The 17081-nt window shown below is 36.7% G+C and overlaps 1 protein-coding gene across 3 annotated transcripts in view; it reads left to right on the top strand.

The window, feature by feature from the left end:
* RUNX1T1 (RUNX1 partner transcriptional co-repressor 1) overlaps positions 1-17081 on the top strand; it is a 142889-nt gene that overhangs the window by 92997 nt on the left and 32811 nt on the right. For all 3 annotated transcript variants that reach the window (XM_054590252.1, XM_054590254.1, XM_054590253.1), the window contains exons 5-6: positions 960-1141; positions 12025-12275. In XM_054590252.1, the coding sequence (XP_054446227.1) occupies positions 960-1141; positions 12025-12275 (433 nt within the window). The remainder of the gene's footprint in view (positions 1-959; positions 1142-12024; positions 12276-17081) is intronic.

The raw sequence follows: 17081 nt of genomic DNA, 5'->3' as shown, positions 1-17081 counted from the left end.
GGCACACTATTCACTCTGTTCTCCTCCCACCTAAAAGAACAGAAAATAAAAGAGTGAGAGAAGAAAAATAAAGCAACCAACCACCCAGGTTTATAATGTCAGACTTTTTAGAGTAAAATTCCATTTTCATTTTAATGCTTTACTATATGTGAAATTGTCTCCTTCCCTGTCATTACATTTGAGATTGCCAGAATTATGTGTCAAGAAGCATGTTCTGAGAGTCTTTTTCAGAGTGCTGGGCTCGGAGAGGAGTGAGTGATAGGTACACAGGATTTCTTCTATGAAGATATATGTATTTTTTAGAATAAGGTTGATAGCAGATAATTTTTGTAGACTACTTGTCTATGCTGTTTTCTACATGAATTCCACCTGGGACAACAAGGCATTACTAAATGTATGAATCTGATTATTACTAAAAATAATTTCTACATTTGTTTCTCTCTATTTTTTTTTTTTACTTCAGGTTAGTTGTTGACCAGAGATATTTCGTAGGATTAGCCTGTTTTACCTGGGTAAATTACTAGAAACAAAAATAAATGTGTCAGGAAGCCTATTTTGAAATTAATTGCAGTGTGTATGTATTCACATACCCTCTTTTTTCCGTGGGGAAAAAAACAAAAGAAGCTTATGGATGGAGCTGGAACCTCATATCCTGTAGAGCTGTTAATCAGTGCTTTCAAGTATGAAGGACCTTAAAAATAAATAAGTGCAAATCCCAATGTTCTTAGTGTCTGTGGAAGCAGGAGAGGTGAGATGGCTTACAAAGGTCAGGTACCTCATGCTTGGGGCAACCCAGGCTCCGGGAAAGACTAACACTGTAGCCCGGTGCTGAGGCGTGTGCCTGAGAATCAACCCTGTCCCATCCATTCAGACACATTTTTGTTTAGTTGTGTTGCATGCTCTGTCCGTGTTTGAAAGCGGACCAGGTTCCTCCTTGTCTTCCTGTCACGCTCCTGCAGGCGAACCTGCCCCTGCTGCAGCGCGAGCTCCTGCACTGCGCCAGGCTGGCCAAACAGAACCCTGCCCAGTACCTCGCCCAGCACGAACAGCTGCTTCTGGATGCCAGCACCACCTCACCTGTTGACTCCTCAGAGCTGCTTCTCGACGTGAACGAAAACGGGAAGAGGCGAACTCCAGACAGGTGAGAGCGGGGAGGACTGTGGACTAACCAGGGCCTTTACCTTGTATCTCTGGTTTCATGTGACATCTAAACTGCTGACCTTCCCTCTTGCAAAGTAGCCATAAGCTAAAGCATTTATCTTGGGGACCTCTCTCTGGCCTGAGATGTTACAGAATGACGAATCTCTAGCCTGTGCCAGGCTTTTGTGCAGCTTAATCTTTGTTGCGTATAATGTTAAAGTAAAAGAAGAGGAATGATATTCAGATGTGCTAACTGCCACTGAGGGTTCTTAGACGCACAGTATTAAAACTGTATTATATAATTCAATCCCCTATTTTACTCTGCAGTGTTAGGAAATATGCTGTTCTAAATTGTTTCAAAGCATGATGGTTTTGAGAGCTGGTCTTTATATATTACTCAGTAAGTGCAACGCAGTAGCTGTTTAATTTGCTTTTATGTGAACTAAGAGAAAACTTCTGGGAAGCTAGGTGACCCGAGGGAAAGTAAGAGTTAAATAACAGAGATAATAAATGGCATTTTTGCTGAAAAATTTTATTTATCTGCCAATATTTCTCCTATCAGGAACTCTGCTCCCTTACTGAGAATTCTGAGAAATGTAAAATAAAGTCCCTTCAACACAGTAGGTGTTGAATAAGGCATATACACGAAAATGCTCATGCCCCTTACTAAAATAATTTCCTTTAATACCTCATCCTCATATATAATTATTTTCTAATGTAGGAATGCTTATTAATAAGGAAGTCTTATTAGCTGTTTACATGGTATTTATGAAATTTGGAGAATCTGAAAATGAAAACAGTATTCGAAACTTATTTGCCATATACTTTGTTTTCTTTCCCCATTTATATTTTCTCTCTTTCATCAGGCATGAGTATAATAGCCTTTGAAAAGTCAACACTTGGCCACAATTATATTCCAGATTAATAGGAGCTTACAGTCCTTCGAGATGCTCACAGACATCTATCTGTGACTGACTCGGCTGCCCTTAAATGTATCAGCTGCTTTGCAAATCAGAAGATTATTAAAAGCAAGCCAATAGTTACTGTAATTTTTATACTACAATCTCTGGAATTTGTCTTCTCTTGACATAGGACCTCTTAATAGTTTAAAGTTCTTGAAGCCAAGGTTAAACATTAGTTTAACTCTGGCATACAATGGACCCACCTTCATATATGGACTACCAGTAATGCTACTGTCTTAATTTTGCAAGTCATATTTCCTTGGCCATACATAAGCATTTAGTACTTTAGCTTTTAAAGGGGACTGCTTAATCCAGGGGTCTGAGTGACCCGTCCATATGATCCTGAAATCCAAGAAGCGGCCCAAGGATAGATAATTCACATGTGCATTCTGTCTGATCCTAACCATTTACCCTGCAGGAAATCAGTGCTGGGTGCAGGTATTGAGATCCTTCAGCTCCATTTTTTTTTTTTTTTTTTTCAGGACAGTATAGTAAAAAAATCAGGGAGAGACTGGGAGGAAAATTGGGACGAAGAACATATATTTGGGTGGAGGGGAGGGTAACAGGGGAAAGTTTAGGTAGCTATGATAAATATAAAGATAATCCTACAGGCAAAGCTGGAAATAGACAATGTATTCTAGAAACCCTAACTGCTAAGTAGCCATAACAGGCAACATAAAAACTTCCTTCATTCATTTCTCTATATTCCCAGCCATTTCTCCACTCGTTCTTTTCTGTTGATTTGAACATATTTCACATATTTGAATGTACCATGCCTTTAGACTTTCCTTGGACAGTGCTGAGGTAAGCCAGGAATGATGTGCTCACATTGATAAGAAAGCTTCATATAAATTACATAGAAAGTCAGCATTTCTGTTTTAGTGAACTGTGGCTATGTGTGCATGCGTGTTTGCATTCAGCCAGGTAGAACTCTCTTAGAGCCTTCACTTTTATTCTCCCCATGGTTACTCGCATGCAGAATTAACTGCCAGAGTCAGAAGTAACAAGCTTGCTCTTTGGGTAGAGCGTTCTTTTTCAGGTGGAACCCCTAAGTGTGTGTTATAAAGGAAAAAATTGCAAATGGACTTTCTTCGAGTTAGGAGGAAGGGTAATGAGAATATGTTGTGTAAATACACTTTTATCTTGTGGGAATTTGATCAGAGCCAAGAAAATATGGGCCTCTATAGTATTTCTTTGCATATATTTTCGGTATCTTGTTTGCATATGCACTTTCCTCTTCTCTGATTATTTATATGTATATCCAGGCCTACTGTATGAAATTTTATAGAGTATGGAGCTGTCTGACAGCAGAGCTTTTTTTGTTTTACTGAATGTTTTGTTGGTGCATATGGTCTGACATGGATGAGCAGCCACGTTGAGATTCTGGAGTCTATTAAACTGGCTCATTAAAAAGATCAATCTGTTTCTGTAATAACACTGGGAACCATCAGTCACTAAAAGAGGGAAAAACTGACACCTGAGGAGAAAACACATTTTGGTAATTTGTTCATGACATGTCATGAATAAAAGAGCACTCTATATTTTGTTTACAACTTTGGGGGCTTAAATTTTGTGACGATTGCAAATTTAATCTACAAAACAGTTGTCATGTGTTTTAGGCATGGGTTTTGGCAAATCTAATTTTTTTCTCTCCTTAATATTACTGTTACTAGTTATATATTTTTGTTTTTTTAAAGCATTATTATTATTTACTGAGAATTGAATACTCTGGGGAAGCCTACAAAATCTTTCTCTTTTTTTTTTTCTTAAATGGAGCAGTGAAATGTATTCTACTTTCTTTTATAAATAGCTCTGTGGTGAGTCCCTGAACAACTGTACTGGATTTGTAGGTCTGTGGTAGAATATTGTAGAACATGACTTAGAAAAACAATATTTTCATTGAAAAGCCTTACTATTTCTTTCTAAAATATTAGGGAAAGTAAACAGAAAATTTGATTTCTATTCTTTGTGAATATGTAAAAGTTAATTGTTTATAGTGGACCTTTATTTTGCCATTCTGTGATGGGAGAAGCTGAAGAAGGGAACATGAACCTTTTTTGGAGCTGGTTAAATGAAGTACCCACTTTAAAAGATAGAGAATAGAAGGTAAAAGCACTCTTTAAAACTGCCCGCCATGACGGTTCATTGAGACACTTCCACTTTCATACGGAGTGAGGAGAGACAAAGCAGTTAGGAGAATGTGATATTTCATGAGACTGCAGGTGTATAAAAATCATTAAGGGTTTTAAAAAATACTTGTGTTAGTTATCATTGCTCTCATTCTTTATCACAGCTTTGATATTGCAGCTTTTTGTTATAGTGTGTCCTTAATATTGTGTTCTCACCTGTTATGTTAATTTTCTGACTCAGAGGACCTTTTTTGCTTAAGATATCAAACTGAATTATCATTGGTTTTTATTATGAGTAACACTCCCTCCCCGCCCCGCCCAACTATTTCAAATGGTTGGTGCTAAGTATTAATTCCCTTCAAATAGGTACCTTCATTTTAAGGTAATTATGTTTTAAATTACAGGTTAACACATCAAGACTTTATTATGAAGGCCACTTAGTTGCATTAATATGTATTTCCTCTTTCTCCAATAATTAAACATTATTTTTAAAAAAAGACTTGTTTGAACTTTAGAATTATATGATTTATCTGCTGGGAGGGATCTTATGGCTCCAACCAGCACCCCCTTTCTCTTACACTTGAGGAAAAACTAAGACCCAAAGAACTTGACTAAAGTCACAAAGTTTTGTAGCGGAGAAACCAGTATATTTACATACCTGAAATCTTGCAGTTGCACAAAATATGTTTTAATGTGCAGAATATAAATAAAGCTCAATGGAGAATTGTGTTTTTATTCCTCTTTCCCTCATTTATTTCTTCTCTATAATTGCTCAAGTGGGTAAATGCAATAGTATAATATTTTGTGATTTTATAAATCTTTTTAATAATAAAGGACCCCCCAGTCAGCCATGTTTTCTGGCTTAATGAGTGAGTTAGAAAACACTGAAGTTTGGAGGGTCAGAAGGCAGTCATTTTGAAACCGTGTTCATAATCTGTCAACATAGTACTAACCAGCTTAAACTACTAGGTCAACTTTTTCTTTTTTGTAAGATGTTGACATTTCAATATTTTTGTATTTCTAAAGAGAAAAGATAAATAAGTACACTTTACAAGGAATTGCAGGATCAGTCGACTACGAGTAAGGAATAAATACATATTACCTATGGCATTCGATTTTCTATGAAAAATACAAGTAGTATTAAATTCATACATTCTTGTTTTGTGTTAGGTCTTTTATGGATACTTAACTTTCAAAAAGTGAGTAATCATCCCTGTAGAAATGAATTAGAAAAGAATATTTTCATTTGTGAAGGATTCTAGTGAAATAGCATTCAGTTACTTTACGTGATGGTTTTTTTGAGGACATTTTGGCCTCTCCATACTCTAGTCTCAACATGGATTGCTGGACTTATTTCTTGCTGCTCTCCCAGTGTCTAGCCCTGCTGAATACTCTTCATGTCTAGTCCATATTCAGAGGGATGGTTTCTGCTCTACTCTAGTTCTCATATGCCATCATTGTATTCATATGTCACAGGCTAACTCAGACAATATCTACTATTTACTAGAGCCTTTCCAATCATAAATGGTTATTATTTACTGAGCACTTAGGATGTGCCACGCCCCGTGCTAAATAATTTACATACCAACACATAGCATGTACTTCCTAGTAGTCCTAGTGCATAGACTCGGGCAGGCTGGGTAATGTGTCTGAGGTCACATAGCTTGTAAGAGGCAATGATGGGACGCCAATCCCAGATTCTCTGACTCGAATGCCCTTGCTCTCATAAACTGTGATTCTATACCACCAGCCTCAGAGTGCCCCAGCTTAAAAACAAAGTGCTTTAAGTTATTGAATGCTAAATATGTGTTACGCTCTTTATGTAGGTTCTTTCACATAGTCCTCTCAGTAGCCCTGAGATAATCATTCCCATTTTGTGGACAAAAACACTGAGGCTTATACAGGTTAAGTCCATACGTCCAACAAATAGAGCCAAAACTTGAACCAACTCCATAGCCCCTGTTCTTTGCAGTGTATATTCTGGAGTGAGTTTTTCTCAGTGTTATCTCCCATGCTACTTTTGTACTGTTTATATGGTACCTGCTAAGTTCAGGTTCTGTATGAACATATAGAAGTCATACCCCCAATTAAATTGCTTTCACAGTGAAAGATTTCTTGCAAGTACTCTTCCACAAAAAAAATGTAGTATGGTATTAAATTACAGTCTTACAGAGGGTGTTGGGGGATTACCTCTTGCTCACCTGCATATTCCCACTAAAGCTCAAGATTACTCTTAGTGGGTATCTGAAATAAAAACACCACACAGACGCACAAAACAAAACAACAAAAAAAAACTCCTTGAACAGGTGCATCATTAAAGTTAAACTTAATGTAGTTGTTTTCAATATTATACAAAATAGTCTCTCCCTTGAGTTTTTCTTGCTTTCTTGCTTATTTTCTTGCTATCTACCATTTTAAAAGATGCATCTCTGAAATGCACACACCAGTGAAAATAACCATCAACAGCCTAAGAAAAAAAATGCCATGATTGGTTCACCAACCAAAAACCTGGGGGCTTCACTCAAAATGTACAGATGACAGATTAGAATTAAAAAACACAGTTCCAGAGAGTAGGAGCAGTAGAAATCGAAAATGTCAGCAGTGGCTAGAAATTAATGAAAGGCAGGGGACAGCCAGGAACAGGAGTCTTTACTGTTGAGCAGATGGTGAGCGCCAGGAGATACATGATGGAGCGTGCACCTTCTTGTTGGGGGAGCGAAGAAGGCTCGGGTGGCTCTGAGCCTGCTGTGTTGTAATCCTTGAAAGTCCAGGCATGATGTTTGTATGTTTGGAGTGGCCAATGTCCACTATCATTTCATTTACTCTTGAAGGTAGTAGCATGCCACTTGGGAAGTGATATCCTAGGTGGTGGTTTAGCCATGGAGAGACTGGAGGTGCTTTTCCCATATGGCCCAGTAGTGATGGTCCTTGTCATTCAGCTCTCTGTTCTTCCCCGTCCAAATATCCCGCTCCCTCTAAGGTGACAGCAAAACACAGAAACCACCATGGGTTGTCATGAAGTATTAGGTTTGATATTCTTTTTAAGGAGGCAGGGGAATTTGTCATATATTTATAAAATTTTTTATAATATATTTAATATATTTTGTTTCAGATACATTATTCAGTACCAATAGAAGGGTATTTTGTAAAATTTTTGCCTAAATTCACCTTGTTTTTAAAACTTCATGAATAGAACTTTCACTGAATTGTTTTGAAACTGTGACAAGGATGCTTAACACCCTCCCTTTTGATTCAGTTTCTGCTTCTATGAAAATCTTAACAAATCGCATGTATAAGCAAAAAACAAGGAAGATATGTTTAATATTGTTACCAATGTTTTTGGGCTCTTAAAAAATAGAAATGTTACCTCATGATTTATGTCTTTTAGATATAGACGTCTAAATTACCAAAAAAAAAATTTAAAAAGTTTTTAAAAATTTCGACACACTACTAGCATCTTAGTCATTGCCCTGGCTGAGATCCAGGCAGAATCGGACATAGAGGTGATTGTGCCAAGATAAGGAGACCCTGGGGCTGGGCAGAGGGACGTACGCTAGAGGCGCAACAGTAGGACTTGATTTGGAGAAGAAAGTTTTTGCATGACTTCCAAGTTTCTGCTTGGGTGACTCAGTAGAAGGTGGCATAATGGACTGGTGCAGGAAGTACCAGAGGAAGAGGGGGGCAGTTTGGATACATTCTGTTTGAAATGCCCATGTAACTTGGGGAAGTGAGCACCTAAGGCACTTACTTCTTTGTAACAGGACTAAGATTGGAATTTTGAAGTTTCTTCCATGCTTTTCTCAGGTTTATTATGCTGTATCAGTTGACCTCCTCTAGAACAGTCTTTGTAGTGATAGTCCCATCCCCCACACTTAAAAAAAAGAACATTTTAATCTAGAAAAAGAATTTATGCCTGTTCCTGTCATACAGGAGATTGGTTACCCCTGTTACACTATTTATTGTCATGACCTTATAATAATTTTTTTTCATTCTTCCTCATTTATTGAATGTTATACTGTTTTATACAAATGTTACTAAGGGGTTTTCAGTGCACACCAGTTAATTATGACATTTAAAATATTTTATTATAGAGGCAAGTTTTTTTTTAATGTTTATTTTCTTTCTTAAATAGTTTACAGTCTGTTTTTGAGGAACTGGTGAAAAAATGGCTTGAAATGGATTAAAGTATAAATTAGGTTGTCTTTTAAGGTTTTCTTTTTCTTTCTTTTCTTTCTTTTTTTTTTTTTAAACATGGCTTGTTTCCTTCCAGTCCCATTTACTTGGCAGGAAACTGAATCCCGAACGCTAACTTTGCCCGGTTACCTCAAGGTGATGTGACACAACGGAGTCCTCCATGGTCCTCTACGTTTAGGACCACCACCCCCCGAGAGAGAAGTGGTCAGGATCTCTATATTGAGGTGGTCAGACGTTGTTCAGGGAAATTTTTCCTGCCTGGTAGGGAAATAAAATATCATCAGGTTGATTTAAAAAACAAACAACAATGCCTTCTTGAGGTCTATGCCTTCATGAGACATAACAAACCCCATACTAGAATTTGAGTTATTTCAGAAGTATGCTGGTATAAGACATTGACTAATATTTGTTAGTTTTGCCTAATACACTTTGAAAGGGCAACAAATAAACGTGCAGAGTTGGAATTTGCCCAGGCGTGTGAGGTATGGATAGTTGCAGGCATTTCTAAGAAACAGAGAGACAAATGGCAATTAAGTTGTCTTAGATACATACATCCTTTGAATAGGGTTGACCTTATAGCAGGTATGAGTGATTCAAGGAAGGACCAGTGAGGACTTATTTTTGTGGGTCGTGAATGTTTAAATGTTTTGCTATTAAAATATAACTATCTCTGTGAGGTGATGAGCTTTGCTGTTCCCATAGCTAGCTGAGTAATGGGACCCTGGATAGGACAGCGGGGACCTGACAGAAATGATAGGACAGGCTCAGGACTTAACCCTGCTTAAGATATCACTGTTTGGTTTGGGAGGGAAAAAGTCTTTTTTCATAGTAGTAGGTCCTTGAAGTAATAATACTAACCAGATGGCTGATCTGAGGGTAAAGATAAATTACACTGTGAAAATCGTAAGAAATCTTCCAATATTGTATGTTGTTATCTTTGAACAAGAGTAGACAAAACCAGAAAGTTGAGGTGTTTTCACACAACTGAGCCAAAAATGTTTCTATATTTAGAAATGCAACAGCGGCTGCTCTAAGGTATTTAGGGGATATTTTCTATTTTTGCACAAAGAATTAGCTAGAAATAATAAATTGTTCAAAGCGAAGAACAGAGAAGTTCTCTGTTGACTAAAGTGGTTGACATAGACACAGTTTGGCCAGAGGACCATCAGCTCTGTGTGTTTTCATCTGCATGACATTTAGATGTAAATATAGGAAAATTGAATTACAGAGTTTTCAAACTAAAAGGGACCTCAGAACTTATCTAGTCCAGTGGTTTTCAAACTTGATTTTAGCAGCAGACATTTATCTTTAAAATGAAACCTTAGGTGGAACCCAAATTTATAAAAATAGATAATATTAAGTGGGTTCCTCTGGCCCTTTAAATCTTGATTGTTTGGGGGAAAATTTCTTCATTGCCTGCAAGATTCCCTTACATGCCTCATGTGGCACAGTTTGAAAACCACTGACCTAGTCCAACCCTTTCATTTTACAGATGAGCAAACTGAGGTCCAGAGAGGTTAAGTGGCTTGCCCAAGGTCACACAGCTAGTCGTGGAAGAGCCAGGACTAGATCTCAGGTCTCATGATTCCCAGTCCAGAGCTCTTTCCACTACACCACACTGCCAGTAAGGTAGGTGCTGTGTTAGCATTATGTTCATAGCTACTAATAGTCTTCAGTATTTTCCAACCTATTTATGCTGGTAATATGCACTGAATGTTGAAGTGTATTGTTCAGAAATGTATAGGATATGGAAAAACAGATTGTAATCACATGGATATACTCTTAGAAGATAAATCAATATCTAGAATGTTTTCTTTCACTTTAAAAAAATATTTTAAAGCAATGCATTTAGGTAATGTCTGAGCTATCGTGGACACTTTTGTCGGATATGAATGATGTTTTAGTACAGACGTATACTTTGATGGGAGCAGCATTGAGACTTCTGGCTACAGTCCCGCAGGGTCCATGCCCTGCTGTCGTTTCCAATATTGGCCAGTCTGCTGTCTCCAAGACATTGCATCTTTCTTCAGGATGTAGTGGGCATGTATGATTTCACACGGAGCTCTGCAGTTTCCCTCAGTTCTTTGCGTTTTGTACCTTCTGTCTCTAAGTCCTTACCTTTCTCAGTCTGTTGTGCGTTAAGTTTTCACTGGGGACCTACCCTTCTGAGTATGAAGTATGGCTCATTGTAGAATCCTGTGACCCTGATGATCTCTGCTGTTGAGTCAGCTGCTACTCTAGTGTTTTCAGACAAAGACTATCCTGGAAGCCAGGAAAGTAGGGAAAACGTCTTAAGGCCTCTGTGCTATTGTTACCAACCTAAACTAAAAACAAAGGCATGCAGAAATCTGCAGCTGCTCTGACTTGGTAGAATTCTTATGGGGAAATTTTGCACGGAAAATAGATGTTATTGTTGGTCTAATGATGGAATGCTGGACTTGTGGGGAGAGCCAGCTACTTCGTAAAAAATTGATTTGGGAGCTGTGATTCCAGTCACAGTTGGATGTGGTTTGCTCCTATGTTACTGAGTATATAAGTTAGTCCTTAAAAAGAGATTTATTCAGCCAGAAAATGTTTATTTAGCTTCACCTCCTTTTTCAATTATAGGAGCAATGATTAGTTATCAGGTCTCATTTATATGAAGTATTCCTTTTGAAAGCCAGGTTCAGAGTTTTGTGTACCACGTGATCAAGTGCTGTCAGGGTATGCCGCCCTGCCCTGAGACCTGATGGCCCCAAAGAGGCCTCACATGTTCTCTGGGCATGTGTTTTCTCAACTTTAAAGTAAGGGGGTTCACCTAGATTCTCGTTTAGTTCCACCTACCTTTGTATGACTGCTTACCTTTGTATGACTGCTTATTGATATCTTGGTGACTCAAGGTGATGTCAGAATCCCAGACATTGCATTGCTTTATTGTATTAGCTCATTTGATCAGCACTTTTTAATAGAACTTTCTGTATCTCCACAGTCCACTACTACAGCCACTAGCCCCAGGTAGCATTTGAGCACCAGAAGTGTGGCTACTGCTACTAAGAACTGAATTTTAAACTTTATTTAATTTTAATTGATTTATATTTACATTCAAATAGACACATGTGGCTACTGTATTGGACAACAAGCTCTTAAATGTTCTCCAACATGAAAGTCAGATGCCATGTTGGATGAATAGAATAGGTATACCTTAAGAATTCATCAAGGGAAATATGTTCTAACTCAAATCTCCACCAAATACAGTTGGTCTTATGGCAATTTGTTAGATATCCAGTACTCTCCTTTGAATGACAGTGTTATCAACAGAGTGAGATTGGGTTTCCTTTTATTCATGACCTAAACATACAAGCCTCAACTGAAAAGATATTTGCTGAAAAATATTTGAGAACTGAACCATTTTCTCCTGTGCACAGTTCTGTGATCATTTAGTCTTCAGCATGGGTTTCAGTGAATCCCCATAGGTCCTCTGGGAAGCTGAGTTTACAAAGTTTCTGGCCAGAAAAGGAATATTCTGTTTATATTACAAGTTCAAATGTGAGTGTCTGAATTATGCTGGTTTCTGAGTACATTGCGAAACAAACTCTTTTTCTCCCCCCCCTCCTCCTCAGAACCAAAGAAAATGGCTTTGACAGAGAGCCTTTGCACTCAGAACATCCAAGCAAGCGACCATGCACTATTAGCCCAGGCCAGCGGTACAGTCCAAATAACGGCTTATCCTACCAGCCCAATGGCCTGCCTCACCCCACCCCACCTCCACCTCAGCATTACCGTTTGGATGATATGGCCATTGCCCACCACTACAGGGACTCCTATCGACACCCCAGCCACAGGGACCTCAGGGACAGAAACAGACCTATGGGTAAGACTGAAGGATCTGTTCACTTCTTATGGGATTGGATGCTTGAAAACTTGCATCATTACTTCTCAACTGAACTTGAGGCTTGAAATTTGTGATGGGGGAAAAATTCTCTTTTCTTTCTTTATATTGTCTCCTTTATGATAAAACTTGATTAGTATTAATATGTTCTTTAATAGCCGTGCTTCCTTTCTCTTAATTACTTGTATTCTTATGACAGCAGGTTAACTTTTTGGAAGGGGATATCCAAAACCCTCAACTAAATGGGAAGTGAATTTTTAGTTTGACTTTTTTTTTTAATATGAGAGATTTCAATTGCAATCTACTTTCCACAAATATTTTTAAAAATCAATTTCTCTTATGGTATCTTTTATTTCAGATAGACTTAAACCTCATTTTAATTTTTCCAGTCTTCATGGTATTGCATATTTGAAAAATATATAGCATGTCTGTGGCTTAACAAATGTTCTTTAAGCAATGATTTGGTACTTTTTTTTTTTTTTAACGTGAAACCATCAGTGATAAAATTTAGTATTGAAGTTTTGTGTCAAAGACTAGAATTCAAGAAAAGGAATGAGTTTATAAAAATATGTGTTCCATTTGCCTGTATTCATTCTTTCTTTGCGTAAAACTATTGGAAATGAAGTATTTAGAGGGCATTTCCTTTTAAAGAACAAGCGAACACCATGAAAAATGAAAGGGAAGATGAACAAGGTAGGTTTTGATACATGATCAATGGTTGAGGTGAAGGTGTCAGAGCACTGTTCCTGGAGCTCCTTCAATTCTTAACTTTTGGTGAGTCAAGCTGTTTACAAACTGACTGAGCGCAATAGTCAGTCCTCTCTATTTCTATCTTCTGTGTCCATGCCACCGGCCAACAGGACTTCCCTTTACCTTGTAGCTAGTTGCGGACAAATTTTCCTGACATGGGTGACTTGTTGGGCAAGGATCCTGGAAACAGTAAGGGATAAAGTCCAAGTGCAAAACCAGAACATAGAACTGAGGAGGCAGAACTCTGGGAAGTGTAGCCAGCCAGTTATTCAATGCCTGAATAGTAGGGACAGTGTTGTTTGGCCACAGGCAGAGGTACCATGGTGAGCAGCAGTCTCCAGGAGGTTTCTAAATAGGTTATGAGCAAATAGAGGCTGCAATATATAAGGCCTTTTTGCCTTTCTACATACAACCCTCTAAATATTTAGAGAGCAGAAAGGGAGAGTCTGTAGGGTAAGGTGAGGTGTAATTAAGGACCAGTGAGTGAGACAGCAAAATAGTAGTTCTGTTTTCCCACAGTAGTCATTTCTACATTTGTAGACTGTGTCAGAGAAATAGCTAAGCATGTGATTTGTGTGTTCTTAATAGCCAGTCTGTCTCACGTTCTCTCAGTACCATTTCTGAAAAGTTCTCAAAAGTGGTTATGTTATTTCTCAGACTGGGTTGATATTCTGACTCCATATCAAACATGATAATGACACTCTTCCAAGCAAAAGCCTTGCCATTTGTTTATAACTCAATGTCCCAAACATTTGATGGCTCATTTTCAAGTAGAAGTGGAGTCACCAGGTCATTGTAAGACCAATTCAAGATATCCTACTGTGTAGGTGCTAGGAAATGGCCTATTTCTTAGGTGGCAAGTGCTGTTTTATGAAATACTAGTTTTAGTGCACTATAAAGTAATCGTCTAGGAAGTAATTATGCTTATTTGCAATGATTATGTTTTCATTTAGTAATGTAAAAATCCCTTTATGAATTATATCTGCTGGTTTTATGTGATTTTTTTTCAGACCATGTTCCTTACCTTTTAATTATATTAGCTTGTAAACCTAATAGTGCTAATCTCTATAAATATGTGCAACTATTTAATCATCTCTAAATCTGGCACAGTTCAGTGTGTGTTAATATAAAATAAAATCTTGATGTATGGACAAATTATGGTGTTACACAAGACTGCCATTTTAAAAATATAAAAATTGTCATAAAGATATACTTAGTCTGGTATGATTTATAAATGCCTATTGTATGGAGAGACCTATACTCACTAGACTCCTTTAACAAAATAGCTTTACAAGAAGCATTAGTTTATACATAAAATTAGAGTTTAACCTAGTTAGCTAAAATCTTCTAAAGCATAAGAACCACTTAAGGCTCAACATAAATGTCAAACTTTCCACAGATGAAAATGTGCTGTTTAATGCTTATGAGCAACTTTCTCCTAGTATATACCCCTGGTATTATAAATATAAGTAAAAATTGTGTGGGGGTGAATAACTATCTGAAATAGATAAATTAATAAATGTCAAGTTTTGAGTTGCTTTATTTTTTCTTTTTAAAGATTTGATTCAGAGTTCAAAGGCATCAGAGTCCTATATCTTTTTTTTTCACCAACTACTTGGGCTCAAACATATTTCTAATGTAATTGTTATTTTTTTTAAGTGAGATGAAGCTTTATATTATTCGACAAATGTTGGAATTCTACTAGCCACAGACATCCCATTTCATTTTAATACTATTCCATATGTTAGCACTTGTATCATTATTGATTTATTCAGATGAATTTGGAAACTTTTGAAATCTCTGGGGTTCTTAGTTCTTAAAGGCCTCCATCGTGAAAGTCAGTCCTGAGTTTTATACCTTCACTGCTCTCCAGTTGTCTTCTGTGACGACTCATTTCAGTGATAGTGCTTTTTCTTTAAAACATAAGCAACAAATAAGTCAACAAAAAATTACATATTTGCAAACATTTCAAATTGAAATAGTCACAACAAACAGCAATAACTAAATAGTGCTTTTCCCCAATGTCTTCTATTATGCGAGTTATTAAACATATTTGCAATTCTACATTTTTACCAATAGGTGGCATTGACAATTTTAACTTTTAAATGTGTATCAAATATGTTCTCGTTGGACAGGAATGATGCAGAGTGTTTTATATTTAGCTTTTTAGTTAGTCTGAAGAAAAGCATTTATTTGTTCATTTTTCATGGTTGATATTTGTTCATATTTTATGGTTGGTTGAAAACAGACATGTGACTCATCATCTTTATTTTTCCAAATAAACTAAAAGAAGGGATTTTTACTTAAATTTCCAGAAAGTACAGTGCAGTGATGCAGTGTCTCATAACTGTTGTCATTTAACTCTTACATGATACCCTCCGAGAAGACCCTGGGTGTCCAGAAGCCCAAACCATTTTGAATTTGCTATTCAGAATATTTAAACCAGTATTTTCTCTTTTTTTTTTTAAAAAAAAAAAATCAGTCTTTATTATATATTTTCCATTGCCATCTAATCCCCTTATACCTCCCCCTACCCAGCAATCACCACACGGTTGTCCATGTCCATGAGTCCTTTTTCCCTTCTGTTCAATCCCTCCAGTGTGCTGTATTGGTGTGTTGCAAGAATTTTTAAAACCTGTAGTCAGGGACACTGACTTCCTTTCCCTTAGACTGCCAAATAACAAAATGACAACAGCCAATACAACAATAGCTGTCCAGTGTGAATAAACCAAAACTGCAATCCTTTTTTGTCAGATTGGCAAAAATTATTTTTTAGGGTGCCACAGAATTTTAGTAATTAGTTTATGTGTGCCATGAGATGACAAAGGTTGAAAAACCACTGGTCTAAACCAAAAATAATAGTTTTAATTTTTTAAAATGGAAACTGCCATAGCCTAATGCCTTTCCTTTATAGTAGAACCTAAGGTATTTTATGAATAATGACTTTGTAAGAAGAGTAACCCATGTCCAGCTATCTCAGGGCCTTCTATTGTATCCTTTTTTTAATTGTTCACTGAATTTTTAATATATAATGCAAATAAAAAATTATCGTGTAATCTAGTTTAATTGTTTCAAGTTATTTATGTTTTAACAAGTTGTTTTGGCACTTATTTATTTTAATTAAATTTTTAAATTTAAGTATAGTTGGTATACAATTTTCTGTTGGTTATATTAGTTTCAGGTGCACAATATAATGACTTGACATTTTTATACCTTACAGTGTGACCACTCCACTAATTTTAGTAATCATCTGTCACTGTACAAACTATTCACAATATTATTAACTATATTCCTCCTCAACATTTCACCCATTCCCCCTACGTTCTCCCCTCTGGTAATCATCCCTTTGGTCTCTGTTTCAGAGTCTGTTTTTTTTTTTTGTTTTGTTTTGTTTTGTTTTAGTTTTAGATTCCACATATAAGTGAAATCTTACGGTATTTGCCTCTCTCTGTCTGACTTGTTTTCATAGCATAATACCTCTAGATCCATCCATGTTGTGGCAAATGGCAAAAATTCATTTTTTTTATTGCTGTGTAGTATTTCATTGTGTGTGTGTGTGTGTGTGTGTGTGATCTTTATCTGTTGATGGACACCTAGTTTGTTTCCATGAGATATTGTTGAGATACATTTGTTTTCTATTTTGATGAGCCTCCTCAATAACTTCTCATGTTTATTTCTATTGTTCCTAACTTGGTAAGCATTTATTTGTTAGTTTTTTATGGTAGCATCTTCACTGTGATACTGAAGAGCAAATATCCTTATGCTATGCTATGGACTACAAATTAGGCTTTTTAATTTCTCAGTTTGAATTTGTGATACTTGTCCAAAATTTTATCTGGTATATTGATTTTTTTCATAGAGCATATTTGATTTATTTCTATTTTTTATATTTTGGTAAATTGAGTGGGTATATGCAGCTTTCATATTATGTAAGTCCTCTCTTCATGACCTAAGCTTATCATGGAAGTAGATATAATAGGATTGTGTACATATAATAGGATTCAGTACACTATACTGAAATGTGGAAAAATTTTACCA

Source organism: Pteronotus mesoamericanus, unplaced genomic scaffold, assembly GCF_021234165.1.
Source record: "Pteronotus mesoamericanus isolate MK-2021 breed Mesoamerican mustached bat unplaced genomic scaffold, CSHL_Meso_final scaffold_174, whole genome shotgun sequence".
NCBI classification, from domain to species: domain Eukaryota; kingdom Metazoa; phylum Chordata; class Mammalia; order Chiroptera; family Mormoopidae; genus Pteronotus; species Pteronotus mesoamericanus.
This window is presented reverse-complemented; position numbering and strand designations above follow the sequence as displayed.